Below are 27,891 nucleotides of genomic sequence, written 5' to 3'. Positions count from 1 at the left end.
TGTCAATCTTTATATGGTAAATTCTTTTCCCTTCCTTAGACTGACCTTGATAAGCTTTTAGGTGCCTGGATTTATTTATCACAACATCAGTCAAAGTGTGTAGTAACAGGAGAGGCAAAAATGCATCAGTGCAGAGGATATACTTTCATGATATTAATAGAAGTCAAATTCTCAAAATACTTCTAGGCAAAGTATAGAAACCTTCAAAGCTTGCATTTTTATTTCAGAAATATATCAGATGTGAAATAGTGATGTCACTCAAGTATTGTGGTAGAAAGAGAGCACCATAGTAAGACTGCACATGTGAGAGTTTGCATTATTGCATAGATATATGCAGGCCATATCACTGAAACTAGTATTCTTTCCATTTTATAGCATTATTGCATTACTTTGCAGGTTCAAAGCCCTACGTCATACCTGCACCATCTGGATGGACCCAAGCCAATCTGTTCTGCGCCTATCTTTACAAAGGTACGTTTTATCCATCATGACTTTTGTGTCATATTTCTGTAGGCCAGAAGAAAATATCAGCATTATATATCCTAATGTAGGAAGATTTGATAATGTTAAAAATTTTACAGTTTTCATTATCCTTTCCAGTATTAATGACTTCCTAAGAAAATACTTCTCCACTGCAACAATGAAGTTCTTATGCATTCTACCCTGTTAAAATCACTGGTGAAATTACGTGAATATTCTGTGTGTGTTTGTCTTATGCCCATGACTGTTCTCCATTGACAAGTCTTTGTAAAATATAGCAAGGTAGGCACCAATTACATATCATAGTCATGATAAAGGCTCATTCACAATAATTTATCTACAGACAAGAACAAATAAAACAGGCTTTTTAACTTTGTTTTAGGAAAAAAAATCCATGTAGGTATGTTAGATAAAAAAGCAGTACTTCACTGGAGTAACTTGTAAAATGTAAGGTAAGAATCATAGAATCGCTTAGGTTGAAAAATACCTTTAAGATCACCAAGTCCAACCATTAACGTAGCACTACCAATCGCACCACTAAACCATCTCACTAAGTGCCCTATCTACAGTCTTTTAAATACCTCCAGGGGTGGCAACTCAACCACTTCCCTGGGCAGCCTGATCCAGAGCTTGGCAGCCTTTTCTTTCCCAATATCCAACCTAAACTTCCCCTGGCACAGCTTCAGGACATTTCCTCTTGCCCTATTTTTTGTTACTTGGGAGAAGAGACTGACCCCCACCTCAATAAGGTCCCCTCAGGTCTCCTTTTCTCCTGGCTAAACAACCCCAGCTCCCTCAGCTGCTCCTCATAGGATTTGTGCTCTGAAGCCTTCACCAGCTTCATTGCTCTTCCTTGGACACAATCCATCATATCAGTGTTTCTCTTGCAGTGAGAGGCCCAAAACTGAACACAGGATTCAAGGTGCAGCCTCACCGGTGCTGAATAAAGGGGCCAATTGTTTTCTTAGTTCTACTCATCCCACTGTTTCTGATACGTGGACTTTTTAGAAGGAAAATTTTTATTCAGTATTTCTTAGATAATTATTTAAGTCAATATTTATCTTCACACATGAAACTTAGGAACTGGGAATTAAGTACCAGCAAAAAGAAGGATAGTATATTTTTCCCTAATCTATCAAGTACAACTTCAATTGAAAACATTATTTCATTGTGCCTCAAACCATCATTTCAATAGTAGTACTTATTATTTAATCACTATTTGTTGAAGCCAAAATGAAAAATAGGAAGTATTTCTGGTTATTATTTCAGGAAAACATTTTTTGAAAAACTAATATGGAATAACAAATAGTTTTTCCTAGTGATAAGAGTAAGAGCAAGCAAGAGTAAGCCCAGCTCTCCAAAACTGTCTAGTTTGGCTCTATCATATTCCTTTCTCATGTCAAGAAAGGCCTGATTCTGTCCCTTTTGATTCTCCACCCATACTGCAGTATCACAGCAAAGTGAATAGTGGAGGTGCAAGACATTAGAGAATGTGTTACTACAAGGTCAGGAGGCAACTTCCAAGTAAGGGAAACAGGAGAAATCTATCCCTCATCCAGAAACTACCAAAGCAATGAAAATTCTGCTCTTTCTTCCTAATCCTCATATCTCTTACCCTGAAACCCGTTATTAACTGACTTAAGCCAACAGAGACATACCAAACCAAAACAACTTTATTGCCAGAAGAAATGAACCAGATATGAACAACAAAATGTATACTTAATCCAGCCTCTTGATGTAAATTTCCTTCTGTACAAACTTCAGGGAACAACTCAAAGATTTTTAGGTTTCCCTGTAACAAAATTCTTATGTATTTGATTAACCAGAGATCTACGAATAGTAATAATGGATAACTCTTAACATACACCAAAGTCCAAGTGCTTTGCTCCATCAAGGTCTAAAACTTTGTTAATTAATTGGAAAGAAAATGAGACACCCACTAGGGTAAAAAAGACCCTTTGATTTATAATCTTAAGATAAAGAACAAAGGTAAAAACAGTGGCTATCACCTGTCAATTATGTTACTTAAAATATTGTGTTTCTCCTCTCTCACTGCAGTTCTTCTTTAAAGATTTAGATTTCTCCTGAAATTTTTCAGATGTGTGTAAGAATTTATTACAGTCAGAATACTGTCTCAGAACTATTCATACACTAGTTTATATATCCTAATCATATTTCTGTCATCTAATTTTGCTTGGTTTGTTATTTATGGTTCGGAGGAAAAGCAACTCCACCTCCTAGAATGGGACCTGAAAGCAGCACAGCTACCCTCTCAGGATCAAGTCAGTCAATGTGTAGTTAGTTCCAGAATTTTTATTTCACTTTTTGGAAGAAGAATAAAAATTGAAAGTTCGAACTGCAATGATCTGCTTGTGATAAATTGAGGAATTAAATACTTCTACACCTGTTCCATTTTTGGTCTTATTAAAAATGTATTTCAAAATAACCTATTCAATAATTTTAACTATATAGATGATATATTAAATTTAATCAGAATGAAAGAAAATGTTTATTGCAAAAATGTAATGACACAATAAAATAAAGTTGAATTACAAAGGTAATAGAAGACTGGTTTTAATAATATGAAATGCTCCTAGTTCATTTCAGTTGTGATTGTTATATTTCAGGAGCTACAAAACTCCACAGCAACTGAGGGACGAGTTGTAGTATTGGAATGCAGAGTCAGAGGACTCCCTCCCATTCATGTTAAGTGGTTTCGACAGGGTGTTGAAATTCAAGATTCTCCAGACTTCAGAATTCTCCAAAAAAGTAAGGCAATGTCATTTTTTAACTTCAGTGAGCATCTGAGCACCACACAGATCCTCATTCACTCTCCCCTGGTGCCTTGGGGAAGTGAGTTGGAAAAATAAAAGTGAGAAAATGCAGAGGTTGAGATAAAGAGAGTTTAATGGGGAAAGCAAAAGCTGCACAAGCAAAGCAAAACAAGAAATCTGTTCACCCCTTCCCACGGGCAGGCAGGTGTTCAGTCATCATCAGGAAAGAAAGGCTCCATCATGTGTAACAGTTACTTGGGAAGACAAATGCCCTAACTACAAATGTTTCCCCTTCCTACTTCTTCACCCAGTTCTATATGATGAGCACCATGCCATATGGTATGGAATATACCTTTCATCAGTGCAGGTCTTTGTCCTGGCTCTGACCCCTCCAAACTTCTTATTCATTCCCAGCCTCCTCACTACTGGGGAGGTACCAGCAGCAGAAAAGGCCTTTATAACAGAAACATCTCTGTTATAATCAACAATTTTAAGCATAGATCCAAAATATGGCCCCACACCAACTACTGTGAAGAAAATTAACTCTATCCCAGTCGAAACCAGCACATTCTTCACCCCTTGTTCCATACCATTTGCATCACGGCCAGATCCCACACTACCTGGTAGATCCTCATTAATCACCACCCCACTTCCCATCCTTTGATGTAATACACAGATACCATTCCCATAGGCTCTGAATCACCCTTGTAAAATTTCACAAAATGTACATTGAGTTCATTTAGTCCATGGCTTTGGGCTCCATCTGTCATAGTGATCCCTCAGAACAGGACAGGTGGTGTTTGCATGGGGTTAACGGGCACCAAAGCCAGCCCAGGTCAGGTCACTGCTGCCCTTGCACTGCTTCTTGTGAGGTATTCTACTCTATTGGTTCATGTGGTTCCTGGTATAGTAATTCCTAAACCATGCATCTCAAACCAATTTAAAGATATTTCCATTACAGCCTTCACCCTTGGTCCCATTGGACCAGACCACTGGGCTTAACACTACAATTAACTCCTCCCTTTATTCCTAGCCTGGCTAGCAACAAGAGATTCTGACTGTTTTCACCCCTGGGTGCTCAGTTCCAGGGGTACTGGACACCCCTCCAAGTGAAAGCAATTTGGCCTGCACTCTGCTGCCAAAGGGATTGAGAAAAACACATTAGTAATACCAATTTTGACATACCACTTGTCTGCCTTTGACTCCAGTTCATACTGAAGTTCTAGCACATCTGACATGGCTGAACTCAGCCAAAACCAGCACAAGCAATAATCGGAAGCTGCTATCTTTGATACAAGGTAGAGAAAGATAATTAGTCTTTCAGTATTTGGGTTTGGATAGAGTCCTTTCTTCTTCCCATTTTGGTGCTAATGGCTACAGGTAATAATTGAACTACTGTATTGACAGACAATTTAAATCTTCTTGATTTCATAACATGTCTGCACAGTTATGTACTTATTTACAGTATTTTAGTATAATATGTTCAGTATACTGATGTTTATTGATGTAATCTCTAATATACTGATGTTTATTGATGTAATCTCTAATCTTGTTTGTTTCCCCTCCCTATGATGGGATACACAGAGCCACGATCTGCAACTGAACCTGGTAAGAATCATATGAAAAAATAATGTCTTTATTCACTAGCTCTTTGAGTTTGTACTGAAGCCATAAATAGAAAAGTGTTTTTGCTGAACATTGGTAAAATGAAACCCCCTTGAAGACAATGCTACTTTATCACACCTTCCATACTGTACTCTGTCCTTTACATCAATTCCTTTATTAGTTAAACAGTAAATTCCATTTAGACCAGTAAGGAGAGTCTCACAGCTTAAATTTTGAAGCAAATTTCTTTCTTAGAAAATAAGCATTTTGCATGTACTGAGGAAAAAGAACAAGTCCCACAAAATTCCATTACCCAAATTATGCTCATAAGAATTTAATGACAGATGTGAAGTGTCTTAAATGCAAGTAAAATCTGATCCTAAAAAAAAAAAACAACTCAACATTGAATTTTTCTAGCCTCTTCAAATGATAAAAGCCCTAAAGCAAGTAAAAATTATACTTCCAGATACAGGTGTTCTCTGCTTCATTTTCCCATTATGTGTCATTATATGCTGTGGTAATTTCTTGAGTAATAAGTGAATGCTAAAAGACTGACAGTGTTTTTTCTGTAATGTTTCTAAGCCAAACAACATGTAGAAGAGAAGACAGTGATATGATCTGAACCTTGCTTTAAGAGGGTGGCCAGCTGTGCTTGAATACTCTTGAATTTGGAGAGAGTTTTAACTATGAAGCTGAAAAAACCAGAAAAGTTTTCTATCTAGAATCTGGGTATTTCCAAAGAGTGTCTCTGAACAGAAGGATTTTAGCAATGGGGAGATGTTCTAAACTCTGAAGAGTCATATCAGCAGGCAGGTCAGACTTAGCAGCTGAATGATGTTTGTAAAGTAGCACTGTGACTGAGTATATAGACTAGGAAAAAGTAGTGAAGGGTTAAATCTAGGGAAAATGCAGCTTTCCTTTAGTTTTCATGGAAACAAGAAGAGGGAAAGAGGGGAAAAGTTTCTTTTCTTTGTCAGTTATTCACTCATTTTCTTGCTTCACAAAATTGTTATATACCTATTTGACTTCATATCTGTTAATACATATACATTACACACATGCATGCTCTATCCTAACTGTTAATACTGTTAGTCATGGTGTGCAACATCATCAGTTCAAGTAACACCTGATGCCCTGAGTTCATGTGACTGAATGATTTCATTTATGGAGGTTTGAAATATGAACCACGTGAAGGAAAGAAGAGTGTTGGAAAACACTAGTATATCTAACTCACTCTTACTAAGAGTTTCTTCTCTACAAAATCGCTTGAACTGCATTCACTTCATCCTTTAACATGATGGATAATCTCTGAAAGGACTGAAAATTTACACAAAAATTTCTAAGTATAAATTACTTGCATATCTTAGGGTTTTTCTTTTTAATATCCAATTTAAAACTGTTCTGTCAAAACTCATCAATACTGTTTACTTAGTTTTGATAATTTTTTTTTTTACCTCTTCACCCTCTTTAGTCAATATAAGTTGTATAATGCTAGGTGTACTAAATATTTTAGAGTTGGAATGCAGTGTTATCTAGTAGAAAGGAGAAGCACTTTTTTTCTGGAAACAAAAGGTTCAAATTCCTTTGTGTGAATAATTGAGTACATATATTATGCTTCTTGCTAGATGATTTTTTTTTTATGGGCAACTAAGTAATTTTCATATTGTTAGTTGCAAGGTTTGCACAGCTTATGTGGCAGATGCTGCTGTGGGAGAAGAATATTCATGTTAGTTCACAAAACTATCAACTTCCTTTCATAACTACTACCTGCAATGGGAAATAGAGACAGATTCTGAATCCCAGAACATCATCACTTTGCCAGCCCTCTCACACACCTGCACTATTCAAGTTCATAGTGCTGAATTTGAATATTCTCCTTCCCATTTCTGGTTAGCTTGTAGACCCTGGGAGAAGATATCTGAAGCCTTTTAGAGAGTACTAGGGAATTGGATTCTTACATGACAGGTACATTTCTTGAGTTTTCCCAAGTACAGAAAAGTTATTTAATATCAAAGTATCTCAAACCATTATTAAATTAGGTGTCAAGGCAAGAATAGGAAGTCACCTCAAAACACTATTTTTGTATCTGTGTTGTTGCAGTTTAATAGATATAACAATAGTGAATGCCTGACAGCAGTCTGACTGGTTTGTTGTTGAATTTTTTCTTTTTATCATGCTTGTAATTATGTTACAATATATGTTTACGAGCACCTTCCTTCTACCTAAAATGTATGAAAGAGTTTCAGTTTGATATTTTGTTCTCCCTGGATGCATTGAGCTAAGTACTATCCCTTAAGAGATCTCTTACTCACTACCAAAATTAATGACAGTACACTTACCGGATTATTTTTGTAGGAATTGACACTGTGCATGAAAAGGAAATGTAAATAAAGTTTGGGCAAAATATAAATATTTCCTTTTGGCATAAATATTTTGTATATTAGTAGTAATGCTGGTAAGAAGTAGCACTGGTTTTTAGGATGTCATGAAGAATCTTAAAATTTCAACAACAAGAAGCTGGGTGTGGGTATCAAAAATGTAATAGGTACAGCACTGGTTTGTGATGTAATTCATACTCTCAGAAGCCAGACTAAACAATGCATGCAGAGGAAATTGTTCATAAGCAAACACACAACTGCAGATGGTGAATACATGTGCAAGATTGTTAGGAAAAAGTGTGTATGCTAAAAAAGTATTCCAAATTTTGAAAGACAGACATTTTTCTAAAATTTTTCCAACATATCCATGTACAGCATCCACAGAATTTTCATAAATTGTAACAACTTGTACTGTGACTTTAATAGTGGGTTGTTAACCAAAGTCCAACCACCAATAAACACTTTATAGCACTCAATAACATCAGTTATCCTTTGATAGGTCAGTACTAATGATTTAAAAGAAAAATGTTCCATGAACTCATACAGGTAAGAAATTAAGAAGCAGGATTTTTTTACTACCTTTTTTTTTGGTGCATTTTATCTACTCTAATGTGTTTTACACTCCTTTTTCTGTCTAGACAGAAATCAGTTTGCATCACAAAGCTCTCCAGACTGCCTTGTGAATTAATAGCTAGTCAGACTACTAAAAGCCAACATCACAGTTTGTCAAAGTACCTACTCTGTACTTCTTTCTTGGACATTTTGGCTTTATACTGATTGAATCCTTCAAAGAACAGGCTGCCTGAGAATGAAAAATCCCATGGAATCACTTGCCAGGTGTTGATATTTTGACCATTACTCAGCTGTCTGGAGACAGCCACAAACCATATTGAATTACATTAGAACGATTGTCTAATGGCATGTAAGAAGAAAACTATATGAAGTAACTTTGCTTAAATTGCCAGGGAATTGTCACATTTACATGCTTTTTTTTCTTAAACAGAATACTGTGTATGTTCACCAAATAATCTTTCTGGTAGTTGATGAAATTCAAAACGCAGCAACTTTGGTAGGTTAACATGCATTTGCATCCTTGCGTTTTTTAGTGAAAACAAAAGAATTATGACCAAGAGCCTGTCTCCTTCTTTCACTGCTGAGCAGCAAAGCTCTTGGAGAGAAGGATCTCCAATGAGCCATATCTCAAGACACCAAATGAAGATAAAAACTGAAAATAGGCTAAAATTCTCCTTCACTAAAGGGGGTTTTTGGTCAACTTCTATGCTATTGCCTGTCAGTTACATTTTTAATTGTACCCTGCACTCCCAAGTTACCTCTAGAACTCTAGTCCTGTCAGTGATCTCATCTTAAGTCTATGTGCTTAAGTGCTATGACTGTCCTTGCTTTTTAATGCTTCCAAATTCAAAGCAAATATATGATATTTTCATACTATGTGATATAAAAAAATAAATTGTTATTCCTCTCCAATTGTAAACATTTAAAGCTTATTGGAGTACATTAATCATCACAGTTACGTTGCTGAATACTTTGATTTCAGCTTTGATGTATACACCTGACTAGCTGGCTCAGGCATCTACAGCATCATAACTGCCTTAATGTAAGCTTTAACATAAACATTTCCTTGACACTGAAAAATTACTGAATTTCTCCTCAAACCTGAACACTTCTTTAGGAGCTAAAGTCTGTGTTACCACAACAGTATTCCTATTTATTGTAGCCAAATGGCTAGATAGTTGACATCTTGGTTATTCATTACATATATTGTAACCCAGGCTCTATACCCTAAAACTGCATTTTATTGTTCACAATCACATTTGCTGTCGCTCCGTTTTCTTCTCAGTATTTTTAAAACGCTGTTTAAGATATCTTCAAATATTGTCAGTTTTGTGCATCTTCTAAAAACTTTATTCTTTATTCCTTGAGTGACATAAAGCCTATTAAATAAGCCAGAACTGCTGCCTAACTGAGTAAAGGTATATGCAGTAGTGATCATCAGAAATAGGTACATTGAATACATTTTTTCAATATGTTATTGCAAGTTAAGGCTTCTACAGATCCTCTATACTATTATTTATTATACTACTTGCATATTCAGTTTTTCTCTACTTTCATTTCCCCATTCTCTTTATATAAAAGATGAACAGATACCTAGATGAAGAGTTACCTGATGGGCATATTGGTTTGCCATTAAACTGGACTTAAGGGTTTGGGGAGCATAAGAGACAAGTTGTCAACAAGTTGGCAGAGCTGTGTTTTGTTGGCTTTTTACCAGGAAAGCACCACTGGGACTACCCACTGTCTCTGTATATCAGAAAAGCTACAGCTTTTAACCTATATCTATGAAAATCGCTCTATTCATTGTGTAGTAATGAACAACTACTGACAAAAGACCGTACTTATTTTCCCAAAGAGAATGTGCATTACGGTAGAGGAATCTAATGGTCACATTTGGAAATGAAGTTGAAGATATAAGAACTACTCTACCTTTAATGTAATACAAAGAAACATTCTGAAGTAAACACATTGCCAGTGATGAAATGTGTTAAAATGCAACAGTTTTCTCTCTTACCAAAGTTTATTCTTCCTAATGGGCTCGTGAACCATAAAGGGAAAGAATTGCTCTGTAAAATGCAACCTTTCTTTTTAAATAACTGACAAAACAGCCAAGTACTTGCATGCCTAAGCATTTTACATGTTTCAATGAACAAAATGCTTTTGTATTCATTTAGTCAAGTGTTAAATATGTTTTAAGGCCCTGAGAACAGCGTTTCAGAGTTGCTTTCTGGAACACATTTCTGTGATGAAATTATTTGTCAGCTGATGATTGCCAGGAAGTAGAACAGACATTATTTACTTCAAATCTTCAGATTCTACTTAGCATAGTAACAGAAAGAAAAGTAATTACATAAGTCAGGATGTAAAGCTAGAAAAATACTCAGAGCACTATGCATCCAGAGTGTGTTAAGGAAATCTTTAAAGTACCTTTCTTTTGCCAAGTTGGTATTTTATTTCTATGGTTTCCATAGTAGTAAGCCTTTTAGCAAGGACCTGGAAGTCCTTGATTCTTGGTTAGGAGGAGGAAAATTGATAAAGAAGATTGCAATATACTTTTTGCCCAAGCTGCCTTTTGATTTGTTCTTATGTTTTTTATGTTTTCAGTTTAGACAGTCTTCTTATGATTGATAACAAATCTGCTGCAGTTTGCTCATCTGGCTGAAAAGAATGGATTTTAAAATCTGATGATTTCCATCATTAATTTACTTTCAATTTTTTTTACAAAGATAGCTGCAATTTACCATAGAAAATTCTAAAACATACCTGTTCAAACAAAGCACATCATCGTAGAATCCATTAGAATTCTTTTATCACTGAAGAGGGAAGATTAGCTCTTCTCATGTGATCATTTTACATACTTAAAAAACTGGAAGAGTGTTATACATTAATTAGCTCTGCTGTTTGGAAAATAGGAGTTCTGCTGGTTGCTATGTTTTATAGTGCCTTTGCCCTCATTCAAAGAGCAGTTCTCAGCCTGGTGGGGTGATCTTCTTCTGCAGTCCTGAAGTACCATGCTTTCAGAATTCTGCTATTAAATGAACAGGAAACTAGTATGCTGTGTGTATCAGATTGCATCCCCAGAGTCAGTTCAGTCCAGGAGCAAACACATGTGGTTAACAATACGGCTTCAACTGCTTATGACACACCAAGACTAAAAAAAGCTGATCTCAGTAGTTCAAAAACTAGCTTGTGTTACCCATTACTTTCCTGATAAGACCTTTCATGAGTCATTAATCTTCATCTGGGTCAGATAAGATCCAATGTGCTACAGTATTACCAGGCATGCCTCTTGCAGCTACACAGAAAATACTGGTCTGCGTTGCCAAAAAAAAGGCATGTTCTGAGAAACAACTCTGTGCCAAATATTTAGTCAGTCATTCATTTTTAGCCCACTTCTAGTACAGGAAGTTTTTTGATATATTGTCATTTATAATTGGAAAAATTTCATAATTTTTTTAAACTGTCTGAATGAGACAGTTCATCATTCCCCCCCACACACACACACAAAAAGGCACTATTTGAAAATGTTTTCCTTGTTTGAACTATAAGGAGTAAGATGACTTTACTGAACCTCCTCTACAGAATAATTTTCATGTGGAAGTTATTAGATTCTAAAATATGTTTCCTCACTTTACAGTTTGCTTTTATTAACTAATTTTGTGATAATATGTGGGATTGTGTGTGCAAATATTCAAATTGCAAAATACCTTTTTCTTTAAACTGAATGCTATAAAACTTCCCTGCTTTGGTTTTGAGACTAGAAAATCAGTATAAGCAAAAGAAATTCCTAATTAATTAAAGAAACACACAATGTAGCATTGTACAGGTATAAAATTCTCTTGGTATGTTGTGTTAATAGTAGGATTGTTGATTAGCTATATCGTAAAATTTTTAAAAAATTAGACTACCATTACAAGTAGAGATAAAATAAAGTGACTTCTTTGAAGACACAGGAAAAAATATGCCCAAATAATTAATTATGTCCATTATAAATGGATGGAATTGATTTAGAAAAAATTACTGTGAGACCCAATCTAATATCCTTCATGCAACTTTTCTGACAGAGGCCCTGGTATAATCAAAGCATATACTATGGCTTATAAAAGTAGAAATAACAGATTTCAGACAGCTACAGAACGTGTTTGTGTCACAGCATTTTGAAGAGTTTCTAGAGATGCTGTTTTGTACTGTGTTTTCAATTTATCCATTCTCACTTCTGTGCAGACAGAGACAGAAATTATTTTCCCAAACTCTGAATTAAGAGGAATATTTATGCATCTGGAGTTTTTAATTCTGGTTAGTCTATACAGAAGATTTAATTGAAGTGTTGATAAAATACTTTCTGGTTTTACTGAGACTGGACTTTCATCTGAAAAGCTGCATTAAACAGAAAAAAATTAAGAGAAAGAAAAATTGTGTGACATTTGTACTGGTGATGTTATTTAGAGACACAAAAAGAGCTTGCAAGGATTAATTCTTTATGGAAACCACTAAATTGATTTGTATTAATTGATACTGTCATACATAAAAAATGAAACTATTAAGTGTGTAAAATTACTGCACAGACTTGTGACTGCAAAATTACTATTCAAAACAGTTTTAAAAACTTAACTTGATTAATTTACTTGTTTCAGACTCAAAGTGATTTTCCTTAAAGCCATTTATATTGGAAACTCTCCTGCAGTTCTCCCAGCATTTCTTTGTAAAAGGAGCACTTTCTGATGTCCTTTTAACATACAATGGAAAATATTACATGGAATTTTAAACAGTTTATGATGCACTTTATTCTTCTCTTTATTTCCAGAAGAGATATGTACCCTTGTAATAGCAGAAACTTTTCCTGAAGATTCGGGAATTTTCACATGCACAGCAACAAATGAACATGGTTCAGTAACAAGCAGTGCACAACTAGTAGTTTGCTCAGGTATGTGATAAAGGGAAAGAGGAGTTTTTAATCATAAATTGTACATAATTAATTTACTTATGAAACTATCAATCTGCATGTGGAAAATGACTGCTATAAGGGGAATTTGTCAACCTCTGAGCATTCTTATAAAACAAACTGAATCTTTTATTTGGCTCATTTCCTTGTTTAATATTTTTATTAAAGTGAAATATATTTTTAAAGTATTTGCTACAAGCCTGGCGTATTTTTAACCATTAGGGTTCTGAGACTAGGTGGCAGCAGAGGCAAAATGAAAGCAGATGAAATTATGCTACCAAAGGTGGCATATACGTTTTGTAAAATAAAACATTGTGATGTGGCATGTTTAGGTTTTTTATACGTTCCCATACATATTTTTGTGGGACGCACTAACCCAGCTGCCATTGCAAACTTGCCATACATATATTCGTCAGCATTTTTTAATTGTTTGTTCTGAAATAATCCTGAAACTCCATGTAGAGGAAGTGCTGTTTCAGCTGTTGCTGTCCGTACTTGCCCATCTCATTTAGTGGCTGGATTCATGAATAGATTTAGAGATCCATAAGGTTCCTAGTTGTTCCTTTTGCATGGGGTAAACTCAGAAAGTGAATAGCCAGTCACGTATCTAATTCAGCATAAATTATCAGTAGGAGGACTAGAAAAATACCTACACAAAACCAAAGCTGTTTCACCTTTAAAAAACTGAAAATAGAGCATATATGTGCTATGTACTTTGTGATTTGTTGAAAAGGCTTTCTTTTTGGTTTCTTTTAGCCAACTTGGAAAGCTCTACTCATGAATCACTGATAAGAGATGATGATTTCCATCATTTCCCATCACTTCCTCCAGTTGAAATTAGCTGTCTTGAGCTTCCTCCTAAGAAACATACAGAGGCCCACCAAGCAAACAACACTGAGTTAAAATCTAGTGTGACAGATCTTCAACAACAGCTCAATTCATCTGAGGAAAAAACAAATGGGATCCATCCTGTTCATGGAGTAAATGGAATGATTAACAGCAAGCCAAATGGTGATAAATGCATCCCACCTCCAGCTGTATTGCTTTCACCCACAAAGGAACCACCACCTGTGCTTGCCAAACCAAAGCTGTGAGTATTTTTGTTTGCATTTTTTTGTTTCCTATAAACTTAATATTTTTTGACAGCAAATTTTTTTCTGAAGCAATCTAGTATTAGACCAATGGACAATGACTGTGCCTGTCCTTTGAACAATCTTCTTGCTGCTGTGATTTATGTTCCAAAGAGAGAGAGTTGTGTTCTTTACATAGTGCTACCTCAAAGGAAGGTACGTTATTTAAACCAAAGTCTTTAGAGAGGTTTAAGATAAAGTCACAAAGAGAAATAGTGGTAGTGGCTGTTGCTCTGGGCCTTTTTATCCCTGGTCACTGTACCTAAAGATCACAGTGGCCTGAGATTTTTGAATGTTATTTCTGTTTCAATAATGGCTAGCAATTCTTATTCTAAATGTTCTTGGGTTTGTGTATTCAGTGGATATTCAGGTGTGTAATGTTTTTATTATTTATTATATTATATTTATATATAACCTGTATCTCATTATACTGTCAGTCAGATTACAATAGCTCTCTTATAACTGAAAATTCTAAAAGGTACAGCTCTAGAAAAAGAGAGAGTAATAAGCGGAGAAAAGTTATAGTAGCATTTTTACCTTATGTTGTTGATGATACCTCACTTATGCATGAGCGATCTTATGCTGAATGTTAACTTATAGCTTGATTTTAGCATTGTGCAGAGTCCTCTTTTCCATCTCTCTCAATAATTTTTGTAATGTGATGAAACTAAAATGTTACTTTGTTTCATTTGCATCAATAGTCAGAAGGGATTATTAATTATAAAAATATGTTTAAGAGGAAACATGAAACACGGGCTTCAAACTTAGTGAGGTCATTTGCTTTATTACATGCTTTCACAAGATAACTTGGAGATATAAAAATGCTGTTCTTTGAGCACTCATGCTGAATTTAAACACACAAAAACACGTGTTTGAGGCAGCAAGACAACAGTATTCCCTATCTAATCTCATAACTTTTTCTTTCTATTGCTCTTTGTCATTCTAAGTAGTCTCTGACAACTGTAGAAGAAAAGGAGGAGTGGAAGAACTAGAAAGACAGTGATGAAATAGCAGTATATATGGTGGTGGTTGCATGTACATGAGGGAGGTTGCTGAGAATGGCAACTAGCAGATGATATATGATAAGCTGGGTGGTCCTGTACCCAACATATCTGTTGCAAGACCCACTTGTGAAGAAAGGAGATAGCAGCTCCAGCAGAGCAGTAAAAAGCAAATTTCACCCCAGAGCTTTCTTTCCCAGAAGTGAGGTTGCCTGAGATAAAGGAAAGAAGGTGGTGTAAAAGACTTACCGTTGTATAATGTTCACCGTTATGTGTGCAAAATTTGTTTTGTTTTTAAACATAGAGTCAACATATAAACAGAAGTGAACGTTTTACAGAGTGATGTGGGAGGGATGCTCTTACAAAAATCCTTTCAGTCACTGATGTCCAAACTGATGACCTTGGAAACCCTAGTGTAATTGCACCTGAGTCCTATATTTTGCCATTAACAACACTTGATGCACAAGAGACTGATCTTGATTGCAGTCAAGATACATGTTTTTCTTGGCGAAAACCAGTCTAACTCTATGCTGCCATCAGAAATTGAAATCTTGCCTTCCCCTCAGCCAACTGTTTGCTCCCAAGCACAGTGATAGCATAATGAAAGGAAAGGGTACCAATAAGAGGAGAAAAAGAAGTTTCTGACTGTAGAGACTGGAAATGAGCTTTTGACATTTGGAAAACTGCATCTCTAATCAAAGCGAACAAAATAATGACATTAAAATTAGCTGAGTAGTAAAGTAGCTATCTCAACCATGAGAATGATCCCTCTTGAAAAGAACTGCATCTGTCTGATGGAATTGCATCTGTCCGTAGAGTATTAGATGATAGAATCAGCATATACTAGCAATGACATAATAGCAAACACATTCATTATAGCCTTATTAAAAAATATTTAGACCTTTAAATTAGTCTTAGCTATGTAGAAAGCTTGAAGCTTCTGAATACCATTAACAAGTTTTATTTTTCATGAAGACTGACATTGATTTTAAGTTTCCCAAAGAATCTTTTGTTTTCAAGCTTATCTTAAATCATAAATTACTTAGCAGGTTTAGCTGTGAACTCTCTGAAAATAGTTTTTTCAGCCAACACTGAAAGTACTTGCAAAGAGTTTGGGAATAATGGGCTGGTTTTGGTTTGATGGTTTATTGTTATTATTATTATTGTTGTTATTTTTAGTTTTACAAGAAGGAGAGATTGAGTACCTTCTTGAAGTATGAAATATATTTGCATCTTGGCAATGCAGCAGTAACCAACACCTATAAATAATGATTTACAACAATTCAATCTAATGCAAGAGCCGACATGCCAGAGAGAGTTACTGCAGTTGTTTTCAGGCTTGAAAGTGTTTGTAAAGTCCTAGAAAATGTTCAGTCTGTGGTTACAGACAGTTTAGTAACCCTTAAGCCGTTATTAGTTATCCCCTGACTCTGGTACTGAGAATTTTTGAGAGTTTAATGTGATAATATAAAGAATTTTCTGGGAAAAGTATGTATAGAATAAGCTGGGAAAGCAGTCAATGCCAGATATTTTTCTAAAGTGAAATTTAGAACACAATAATGCTAAACATGGTTAAAAGGCACAATATTTTGTGTTGCCTTGTTTGCAACATAAGTTTCTGTAGAGAATAGAGGAAAAACTTTTGAACTGAGACCAAAAAAAAAAACTGATTTCTGCAATTCTAATCTCTGCTGCTGTGGCCTATTTGAGAAGGTTAAGCTATTACTGTGCCTTGGACTTTTCCAGTCAATATTGGTGTAATTCTAGGACGACCTTTCAAAAGATCCCCATTAATGTATGTTATCTTCATATACTTTGCATCTCTCAAAATTAGGCAAATGGTGTTAATGTTAATTTCAGTGTGTAGCCTGTGTGTGTGAAAGTGCTGCCTTAAACCCCTCATAATCCTCAGTGTGAATGTCTCCAAAAAAGACACAACGCTTTCCTGTAGAGCTGTATATAACCTGTTCATGGTTTCAAGTGAAGAACTTCAAGTGGCTTAGTATTACTATTGTTTTTCCATGTGTCTGTTAAAGCAGTAACAGAAAAGAAAATGTTGTCCTTATGGTTATTGGATGTACCTGTGTGATGTTTGTTGGCTTTGTAACAAGCTGTCATTTTAAAGTTCATAGACTCAGTTTAACTACAGTGTAGTGCCAGAGTTTCCTGAGAGGAGAGCTTCTCTTCAGATGTCTCCTGTTTTACCCTCTTTGTGTTGGAGGGTTATTCCAGGAGAGTGTAAGCTTAATGGGAGTTATTCTTTTCCATGCTTCTTTCTTGTAGATGCAGAGATCAACTGCAGGTAGTGATAACCTTCTTTCTATAGTTAATTCACTAAAATAAACTCAAAAGGAGCCAGCAGGAAGTGTCATGTTTGACAGCTTTAAAACTAGAACAGCAATACCTACCCCTGTAGAATGATCAATAACATAATGATCATTATGTTATTGTGACAAGTAGTATTCTTCATGGGTGTGCATCACACATGCTGTGAAGGTGAATTGTCAGAATTCCTGAATTCCATCTCACACAGTTCTCTTTCACAATGCTTTTTTGCAGTGAAAATAAAAGACAGGTATTGATTTTGTAAAAGGAATATCTTTTAAAAGTGAAAAGCAGTAAGTTATAATCTCTCACCTTTTATGAATCTGTTGATCATCAGTATTTTCTTTTACGCATGTGGCCATATTGTTTCCTGTTTGTTCTGAAATTTTTTTTTGAGGGGAGTATAATGTATTCAAAAGTTTTTGATTTTGTAACATTATGCAGAAGGAATTAACCATGAACATAATTAAAGGATTATCAAGCAGTTCATATGTAACATCAGTAAGGAAAAGGTGAGATTATAATTAAAATTATTTCCTAAAGAGAAGGAGTTAATCTGGTTGATATACATCAAAGTCACCGCTGTGTGAGATGATAGAACTTCCTCAACTAAAAGCACTTGTGTTCATTCTGGTTGTGAAGTGACACTATTTCTTGAGCTGATTCATTTGTCACTTCAGTCTCCATTCCTCAGCAAATGAGTTTTCTTTCATGGTTTCTTGTGTTTTGTAATCAATGCCACAGATGTTTTTGCCAAGATGCTGGTTCAGTCATTTCTAGAATGTCTCTTATGCTCTTTATTAAAATGTTTATTTTACTATTTTCATTCACTACTGAAATTAACTTGATCTTTCTGCTAGCATTTTGCTTAATATTGAGCTTCCTTGTAAATTCTTATGTCCTGACAGGCCTTGTGTATTAAAGATACTGCAAGAAATTATTATTTCCTTAATAATTGTGTTTGATATCTGCAAGCAGTAAGGCAATGTTTAGACTATATTGGGAAGAGCTGAATAGAAAAAGAACATGTGAGAATAGGCAAGAGTTCAGTGATTAATGCCTTGGAATATACAAAAGTCAGGTATAAGTCCTTAATCTGCCCAGGTTCCTGAAGCCCACAGAACAGACGCTTGCACTGGGAGCTTTGAACGCTTCACATTTGTTCTTATGCAGAGCAACAACACTCTAGAAATGGTGAGAAGACATGTCATGTAGGAAAACTGTTTTCCATCCACTTCTAGCAATGTATATATGAATGTGATTTGTTGTAATAGCTTAAATTAGTAAGGATTGAGCGCAGAAATGCTTAGCTTGACTATTAATCAACTGAATTATTTCAGTTTTTGATCAAAGTTATTGCATCTTCTAATAAAAACCTGAAGAGAAAACCATTTTTTCATAGTTTGAATGATGCACAAAACAGAGGTCTGCTGCCGTCATTTGTATGAAACAAAAAGTAACAGACCTTCCCAACTAAGGGAAAAATAGTCCCCACCACTTACATGTGATTCAACAATGAATTATGTCCTAGTGAGTTTTCCATACTTCTTCAAAAGTTAACTTAAAAATAAAAGCAGATATTATTAGTTTTGAATTAGAACTGTCAGTCAGACATATGTACAGTATATACTCAAGATTTATTTGCTACAGCAAAAAATGCAGATATTGAAAGCTTTGTTATCACAGAAATGCAAAGGTAAAAAGAAAACATAGCTCTTACAAAAATGTGAACTTATGCAAACAAGAATTTGAATCAAAAAACAATGGAGTCTGAAAAATCACGTTACAAATATGTACTCTTATAGAGAATAAGACATTACTTTGCATCCCTTGTAATAGTTTATGATAGAAAAAAGGCATAATGTATCATTGAGGTTCCCATATTCCATAAGGCTGAGCAGAATTCAAATTTGTAATTTTTTTTTTAATTGTAGTTTTACTTGGAAATGAACAAGACAATCTCCATCTGTGTAAGAAAATTGTGACAACCTTATTCTGTTTACGAGTTAGTGCTCACAGTAAACATGTGACTTTGCATTCATAAGCAAATGTCCATCCAGATCCATTTCTTTTGTTTCATCTGCTGTGTTCTTTCAAGATTGATAAGGACCTTTGGATCCTTATCTTGCTGACAAAGTCAACCCACAATAAAACTTTGATCTAACCATATTTTCTACTGTAGTAGAAATAACTAATGCTAACTAAATCTATCACAATATAAAGCAGAATAACTGCACATAAAGTTGATTATAGTACAAGTCCTGAGTATTTTCTACAACCATTTTCACAACTGTTATATTAATGGTTCATTCGTAACACTTTTGTTTCTCTCATTTTATACAAATTTTTTTTAATAGGATTGGAGTTAAACTAAGGATAAGTTTTTGTGAAGCATTGCCATTTCAGTGATCAACAAGCACTTGGACTAGGGTTTATAATTTACTGATAACAAATATCATATGAAGATAGAGGAAACTATGAGAAAATATACTAAAAAAATAGAAGTTTTTCTGCGTTTTGTCAGACTATTTTCGTACACAAAAGTTGCAAATTCTGAGAAGGAATAAAAAGTTATAGTGCCTCATGGCACACCTGTGGACTGAATGGAGTAGATTAGATTGGTTTAAAACAGGATATTAGTTGATTTCCTTAGTGATCTTTGATCACTGTGTAAAACTCTGAGAGCACTGGAAGACGGAAGAGTGGAAATAGGAAGTGTTATTAAATATAGATTGAAAGTCACATTTATTTATCATGCTCATTTATGTGGGTTTGTTTTTGCCAAAAAAAGTATAGATCAGTGTAACAAAGTTTCTGAATGTTTTGTGGTATATTAGAGTGATGACTACAGGTAGGAGAGATGAAAAATGCCTCTGAGAGACAGCTACTTATTAAAAAACGTATGCAAGGACACCCAGTGAGAGGACTAGAATAAAAAATATTGTTCTCTTTTCTTCAAGTTATAATGATGCTAAATCCTACAAATCTTTATACTGTTCTATCTTTATATCCTTATGACTAAAAGAACACTTGTAAAACTATGGTTCTTTCCTAGAAAACTGGAAACAATTTAACACTGTTTTTCTTATGAGAAAGAAGACCCAATTTTGCTGAGAAAACTAGATTGTCTGTACTTGGTATGTTAAAAAACATAAATATAAACACATAACGCTTGAGTGAAAATTCCATAACTGATGTGTCAAGTTTAGCAGCTCAAATGAAATTGCATGAACTTGAAGAGATATAGGACTATTCCAGTTCCCCCTCAAAATTTTGCTGGATCTGATACTGCAAATTATTTGTCTATATTATCCTAAATTCAGTTTTATGAGACAGTTGTAATCCTAGAGACTTCCATAATTCCTCGTTTAGACACTTAGAGTCACATGAAAATATGTCAGTTTTTTTCATATTCCTCAATACAGTCACAAACAACTTGAATATTGAAATTATGTACTAGTCAGTCTGCTGTTAGAAGGCAGCTTGCTCAGGCAGCAGGATGTATTTTTTTTTTCCAGTTCCTAAGGCGACTTTAATAAAAACCTAAGAACAGAGAGTAAATTGAAATCGTAAATAAAAATAATTTATTGTTTTCTATGCATATTCTACTTTCAGTGACCTGAAATTGCTTATTTCAGACCAAGGAGTAGCATGATCCAAAAACAGCGGCAGTTATTGCTGAGAAATTTCCTCTTTACCGATGTCTTTGTTAACATAGTATCAAAGGGTAATCACAAATGAACTTTAAACCTTTTAAAATCTGCAACAATAGAAGTCTGAATCTCTTTGTAACAATAGGTATCAACAACAAGAGAGGTTAAAGGTGATATGTTTATTTTTTAGGCTTTTTCTCCTTTTGGCACTGATGTTTTCTGACCTTTAGTAAGTGGAGATATCTAACTGTACATCCTGTCTACATAAAAATCTAATCAGTATTTTAACAGGAAAAGTCAAATATCCTTGAAACAGCCATAAAATATACCTACTGTGTGTGCACCACCATCATGATACACACACAGAACTTCTGTGTTTTTTCAGATTTTTATTTTAAAATTACTGAAAGTAATCCAGGCCAGAGGACAAACAAGGACATGAGGGAAAATTACTGGAATCATAGAATTATTTGGGTTGAAAGGGCCCTTAAAGATCATCTAGTTCCCACCTCCTTGGTGTGGGCAGGAATACCTTTTGCTAGTCCAGGTTGCCCGAAGCCCCATCCAGCCCGGCCTTGAATGCTTCCAGGGATAGGACATCCACAACTTTTCTGGGCAAATTGTTCCAGTGCCAAACTGCCCTCACAATAAAGAATTTCCTCCTAACATCTAATCTAAACCTACACTCTTTCAGTTTAAAGCCATTCCCCTTTGTCCTATCACTATGTGTCCTGGCCTCTCCAGTTCTCTTGTAGCCCCCTTTAGGTACTGATAGGTGGCTCTAAGATCTCTCCAGAGCCTTCTCGTCTCTAGGCTGAACAACCTCAACTTCCTCAGCCTGCCCCTGTAGGAGAGGTGCTCCAGCCCTCTGAATCTTAGTGGTCCTCCTTTGGACTTGTTCAAACGTCCATGTCCTTGTGTCAGGGACCCCAGAGCTGGACACAGTACTCTAGGTGGGGTCTCACAAGAGTGAAGTAGGAGGGGGTCATGCTTCCTTACGTGCTGCCTAGGATATGGCTGGCCTTCTGGGATAAAAGTGCACACGTTCAACCACTTGTTTGAGTCTGTGCATTTGAAGTTTTTAGTTAAAGACATTCTTTAAGCTTTTAAGAGCTATCCCTCTCTCTTCTACCTGGCTCTTGCTTCATAGCTCTGTTGCCCCTCTCATATCTTTGTTACCAGCTGTCACCTTCAGTTCCTCAAGGTACCAGTAGGCTTTTTCCTAAGAAAAAGATAGCAAAGGTGGGGGGCGGATCATGCATTTAAGGCAGGGGTTTTTTTTCTGTAATGAGCTCGAGTAGAACACTATGCCAACAGTGTATGATATACCTTTGAACCAGAAAGGTAAGAGGGAGTGTTGCATCATCCATCTGTAAACAGCTTATGGTAGTTTTTTGGTAATTATGAACTAAAAGTATTGGAATGAAATGTTTTGATTTTTGAAACATTTCTGTTGATTTTTTCTGTTCCTTTCCTTCTTGCTTAAATAACTATTTATTTAATTCTTGAAAATGATCAAGCAAAGCAAATCCAAGTGTTCAGTTCTTCCAAGAATTTTCTGAGAGGTTCTCAGTGTGATTTTGGGCAGGAAGTTCCTGCAGAAATATTCAAGGATTCTCTTGATATAACAGGATAGAATCCTCAAACAAATGGATTAAATGCTTCCCTGAATGCTAATCCTTGCAGCCTAATCATCATTTGTGCTTATTCCATATTTACATGGCTTTGAATATGGCATCCAACTATATTTGCCTTGGTATTGTTTCATCCCTGGCCACATAAATATCCAATCTACACATGATTTTGAAACTATAAAAATATCATCTTTTGCTGGTTGGAAGGAGGAAGGCAGGTGAGAAGGGATATAGTTTTTGTTTTAAACTACCTTTCTTTACTCTGTCTCAATGCAGACAAATCCATTTGCCAGGATTGTTCTCTTTAACTGTCCCAGGTAGAAGATGACGCTGCAAAACTGAGACAGATGGTGTTCATAGTTCTGTGTTTGGTTTGCAGAAAAGAGGAAAAGAGGAACATTAAATTTTAAAGTTCCAATAATAATATATCTGCCATCTTTGCCTTCTAAGTGACTTCCTAGAGAAAGGTCCCATCTGATTCAGGTAAAGAACTTTTAACTAATAGGACAGAAGATTGCACTGCCACTTCCTCTGGTACTCAGGTCTGTTGAGAAATTTAAAAAACCTTCTGCATACAGCACTTAGTGTTTTAATCCAAAATGAGAGACTGGAAATCCTTACTCAACTCAGACATGGCATGGAAATTGATTAATATTAAAAAAATTAGAAAAAAATTACAATATTTAGAAAGCCTCTTGTCCCTTTCATACAGGTTTTAATAGTACCTTTTATCATCTTATCTGCTGAATAAAAAAATTAATCGAGAAATTGAAATAAAAGATCAATGAGTATGATTGTACAAGACAGAGATGTACTGGCTAAAGCTACTTCTGTCAATACTCCTTTTCTTTGGAAAATCTGTTTTGTAAAGTCTGGATAGATAAATATAAAGTTATGAAGTTCATTTTGATAATATGAACTTTCAAGTACTATGGACACTACAGTTCTTCTTAACAAGCGTAAGCATAATTATGTGAATGGTAGTTGGGGTAAACGTGAATTATGTTTGAATAGGATTTCAAAGCTACATATCTTTGGTTTGAAATCTGCAACAATATGAGGACTGAGTAGTAATTGTTTTATCATTCTTTCCTTCAAGAAATAATAATAAAAAAAAAAGAAGGTAATTTGAGGATTTACTTAACAAGGATAACTTCTGAATAGCTTTGTGATTTTATGTGTAATATATAGCCAAAAAAGTAGCTAAAGTGATTACAAGTTCAAGTGCTGGCTACCCGCAGACTCCTGGTGCCTACCCATTAATAAACTTATTGCTGGAACTTATCACAGAAACCACTGCAATTAGTCCTACCCATCTACCTGCAGTTGGTCATGCCCATGTTTTAAAAAGTACTCCGCAGAAGTATGAACTCACACTAGTGAAAGGAGACTTGTTGGATGAGGTGCTAGCTCATGAAGTTTAATCATTTTTGTATTGAAGTGATGAAGTTGTCTAATGATGTCCATGATTCTTCCAACTGTGATTATACTACCAAGTTTTTCTTGTAGGTAATTTCAAGTTTTCCTTGAAATTGCAGAATGGTATATCTGTCATTATCTTTTGCATTCACTTATATTACCTGTGTTTTCATTTTCTGCCCCATGTTAAAAAAGGTTTTCTAGTGACAAAATCAAGAGGTTGGAACTCAGTGGCATTCATTTCTGTCTTGTTCAATGTGCATGCTATGAAACTTTAGTTACAGAATATCCATGTGTTAATTATTTGTCATAAACAGAATCAATAGAGGTAACAAAATATATCAGAGAAGACCTAAGAACTGAGCAAGTGCTGCAGATGCTCCTCTGTCAGCCTTATATTAGTGCTGTTGAATATCTCTTATCCTAAGAAGCCTTATTGCTCTCACAGAGATTTTATGGAGGCAAGAACATAAAACGCTCATCCAGTGGAGGGAGCTATGTTCCTTGAGCAGATGTCTGTCAAGGAAACGCCTTGATACTTTCTAGAATACTGACAAAAGCATATATTAAGAGGCAGGAGCTGGACCACTTTGAGATGTCCTAGAAAGAATAACAAGTTGGAAGTCTAGAATTTGGCTACAGAGAAGTCGGGTAGGATATTTGGTTTGAAACTAGTAGTAGTGAAAGCGGAAAAGACCCTGAAGCTTAGGCCAGGATGATAGCAGTGTTTACACATAACAGCTCAAGGATTAATATGGAAAGTGTTTCCAGAGGATAATGAAGGGTTGGCTTTTGTATCAAGTAGAACAGTTGTTTACTAGAAATATAGTCACCTTCTTACCTTTTGGTAGACTTGATAATACATACTATATATGTAATGTTTGTCTAAGAAAAAATACTCATGAGAACCTACCATGGTTCATATCTGGAATGTTCTAAAATTCCTGCCTGTTACTTTGTGTCAGGCCTTTAGTTATCCTTGGCAAACTCTGCAGTGTATTTAGTCAGAAAAATAATTAGCGTATATGAAGCTGATAGTATTGGACAGGTAGTAAACACTGAAAATTTTGCTTCCAGGATGAGATTTTGGCAACAATCTTATAACCTCTCAAAAGGTACTGGATTTTTACTTCTTTTGACTAATTGTTATTGCTCATTACAGACTTATTAAAGCGGACCTGCACAATGTTGGGTAATTTGCACTGTATGAAATATCTTTCCTTTTCAAGAATGCATAGCATCAACTCAGTACAACTGGAAATCTATGTATTTATCTGTACTCCTCAGTGTGTGGCATACTACACATACCTTTACACAGGCAAATTATTAGTTTCTTGCATGTTCTTTAAAATGTGTTTCTCTTATCTCCATTATCTTGATTCTGGAATCCAGGTGTATTGTATGGACTTATACTTGAAAACACTTTTCATGTCCTTCTGCATGTATTTGAAAGACAGGATTGAAAATTTTGAGTTTTATCCCTCCTTGTCCCTTTCCTTCTCCCTCTCCTTAACTATTTTGACTACTGTAGTGTTTCTGCTTACAGTTTCTTTTTCTTTCTGTAAACTTTTTAAGAAACATACATGGACTGTGTTTTTAATGTTTTACTTAACTGCAAGATTTTGTCAATCAAGATTTTGCTCACCATCCCCCTGTCCCACCTCTACTCTCTGTAGTAAATCATGCAAGTAACAGAAGTAGGACTATTCAATTAGATTATTTTATAAAACCTTTTTTTTTAATTGCAATTAGAGACAGAAAACTGTGAATTAAATGTGAATTTAATTTAATTAAACAGTGAGTTTTTGACAAAATGAGTTTTCTGTAAAACATCTGGCAAATGCAATTACATGTCAGAAATTTGAAAATTGCCTATAAGATTACAACATAGGAAATAATATGAAATGTAATGATATGAAATGCAATAAGGAAAATGAAAGAAGTCAGATGAGGAAAAACTTCCATTGTTTGCAGATTGAAGTACAATCAAAATAACTTTTGATGTGTTGACTCTTTACTTCCCAGTTCTCTCTGGGTATCTGTATTTTTTTGCCTATTTTATACAATTTATAAATATCAATCCACTATAGGTATGTTGATTTGACATCCAGAGAATTATGGTGGTAGCTGAAACATGTATTTAGGAAAATGGGAGGAATGCCATTAAAACCTGTTTAGCATTTTTTGTTACTTCTGTCTTATGCCTATATTATACGCTTTTCCAAAACCAAAAGATAATTGAAGGATGTAAGCTATATTTAAAAAAACCCCAGAAGTATTTTAGACTGAATGAAGAAACTTACTCAGTTAAAATTGTTTGATGATGTTCACAGTTGTCATTCATCTCATTAATGTTAATTTAGTACCAGTGGTAGTTTACTCAAATCCTGTAACAGTTGTTGATATATTTCTGCTGTGAAAAAATGGAGATGGGACACAGTAATAACAATTCAGAGGAAAAAATTTTCGTTCTTGCTTGCACCACAAATCTTTAGCTCAAGACTTTGAAAAGTGTAATTAAAGGAAAGAGTTTCTTAAAATTCCTTTTTTTTTTCCAAAAGTTTTGTTAAAATAATAGTAATAGGGAAAAAAGTGAAGTAACTAGAGCTTGAAGCATCTTTTCCTTCATTCCCTTTTTCTCACTTGTTCTCCTGCATTCTTTCGCTCATACACACTTATGCTCTCTCTTCTGCCTCTTCTCTCTCTCTCTCCCTCTCCCTCCCTCTCTCCCTGCTTCATTCATTATGATGGAAAGTCTCCACAACTGAAAGTCAGATGAACCACTATTAGTATAAGGTTCACCAATATAGGATAAGGACTGTTTTGCAATTATTGCATTGTCATGTTTTCACAAGGCCTCAAAGGATTCTTAGCAGAGTCAGAGGAAAAACTCATAGCATATTTTTCATTTGAAATACAATAATATAAGAGGTACTGTAGATATTCCTTTTCTTACCTGTGAGTTTTAGTTTATAATGTAGCTTTTGTGTTCATTTCCTGCTTGGAGGAATTAAATATTTGGATGATCCTGACAGATGTATAAAATGCAGATCAAATTACTTAAGTTCTCAGTGGGTGAGGGAGGCAGGATAAAAGTCTAAATTTTTAATGTGAAAATTCCTATTAAAGAAGTTTCATTAAGTACACTATGGAAAATGTTTCTAGAGAATGGATAAGTTCTTCCTCGTAATATTAAATGGTTATACTGGTTTACTTTAACGATACTGACATTACAAGGCCCTGCATTCAGAGTTTTCTAGAAACAACTGTGTTAACAGCATGCTTAGAGTTCAAATAATTGTTATTTTTTCTTGCCTATTTGAGTGAAAAATCCAATATGTTTCACCTACAGGTTCTTCCACAATCACATTCTGATTTATTGTTCTGACAGTCTGTGCGATTGCTTAGAATTTTGTTATATCTTAATACTACATTTTTAATATATGACTGTGAAACAGTTAATGTATTTACCATCTAAAAACAATCTGTACTTGCAGCTTTGGAATTGCTTAGAATCTGTTACAATTTCCTAATATAAAAAACATCATATAGCACCTATAAACTCTACTGCCTTCTTGGAACTGACATGTAGTGATTAAGATTTTGGTAAATGTAGAACTTCCTCTGCATGTAGAAATGGATATGATCTCAATGTACATATATCCAAGTATATCCACAGTTCCTATTTCATTGATTACTAAGCGAGATATTCTCTTGTTGATAAACTAGCTCTTTCACCCAAGGACCTGCCATGCAAATGGTAAGCTGATAATAATTTGTGAATGTGGCAGGTGTGAGTTTAACATGCCAAATGTTGGTTATAGTTTTAAACATATCTAGATAAAGTGTAAAAATATTAGAAACATATCTGAACCTACAAATGGAATGTGGGATAATATTTAAAATTTCTCACTGATTGAAGAAAGATACTTTCTCATTATATAATTTTCTGCTTATTCTGCTGGTGTTAAAGATTG

The 27,891-nt window shown here is 35.0% G+C and overlaps 1 protein-coding gene across 8 annotated transcripts in view; it reads left to right on the top strand.

The window, feature by feature from the left end:
* The window catches only part of PALLD (palladin, cytoskeletal associated protein), a 201,423-nt gene that overhangs the window by 74,742 nt on the left and 98,790 nt on the right, over positions 1 to 27,891 (top strand). For 7 of the 8 annotated variants that reach the window (XM_027635687.1, XM_027635686.1, XM_027635684.1 and 4 more), the window contains 5 exons: positions 397 to 471; positions 3,108 to 3,249; positions 4,839 to 4,862; positions 12,615 to 12,734; positions 13,509 to 13,842. In XM_027635687.1, coding sequence (XP_027491488.1) covers positions 397 to 471; positions 3,108 to 3,249; positions 4,839 to 4,862; positions 12,615 to 12,734; positions 13,509 to 13,842 — 695 coding nt within the window. The remainder of the gene's footprint in view (positions 1 to 396; positions 472 to 3,107; positions 3,250 to 4,838; positions 4,863 to 12,614; positions 12,735 to 13,508; positions 13,843 to 27,891) is intronic. The other variant, XM_027635685.1, reaches the window with a different exon arrangement.

This window comes from Corapipo altera, unplaced genomic scaffold (assembly GCF_003945725.1).
Source record: "Corapipo altera isolate COAL_440 unplaced genomic scaffold, ASM394572v1 22b, whole genome shotgun sequence".
NCBI classification, from domain to species: domain Eukaryota; kingdom Metazoa; phylum Chordata; class Aves; order Passeriformes; family Pipridae; genus Corapipo; species Corapipo altera.
Note: the sequence above shows the minus strand (reverse complement) of the source record. Positions and strands in the feature narration are given on the sequence as shown.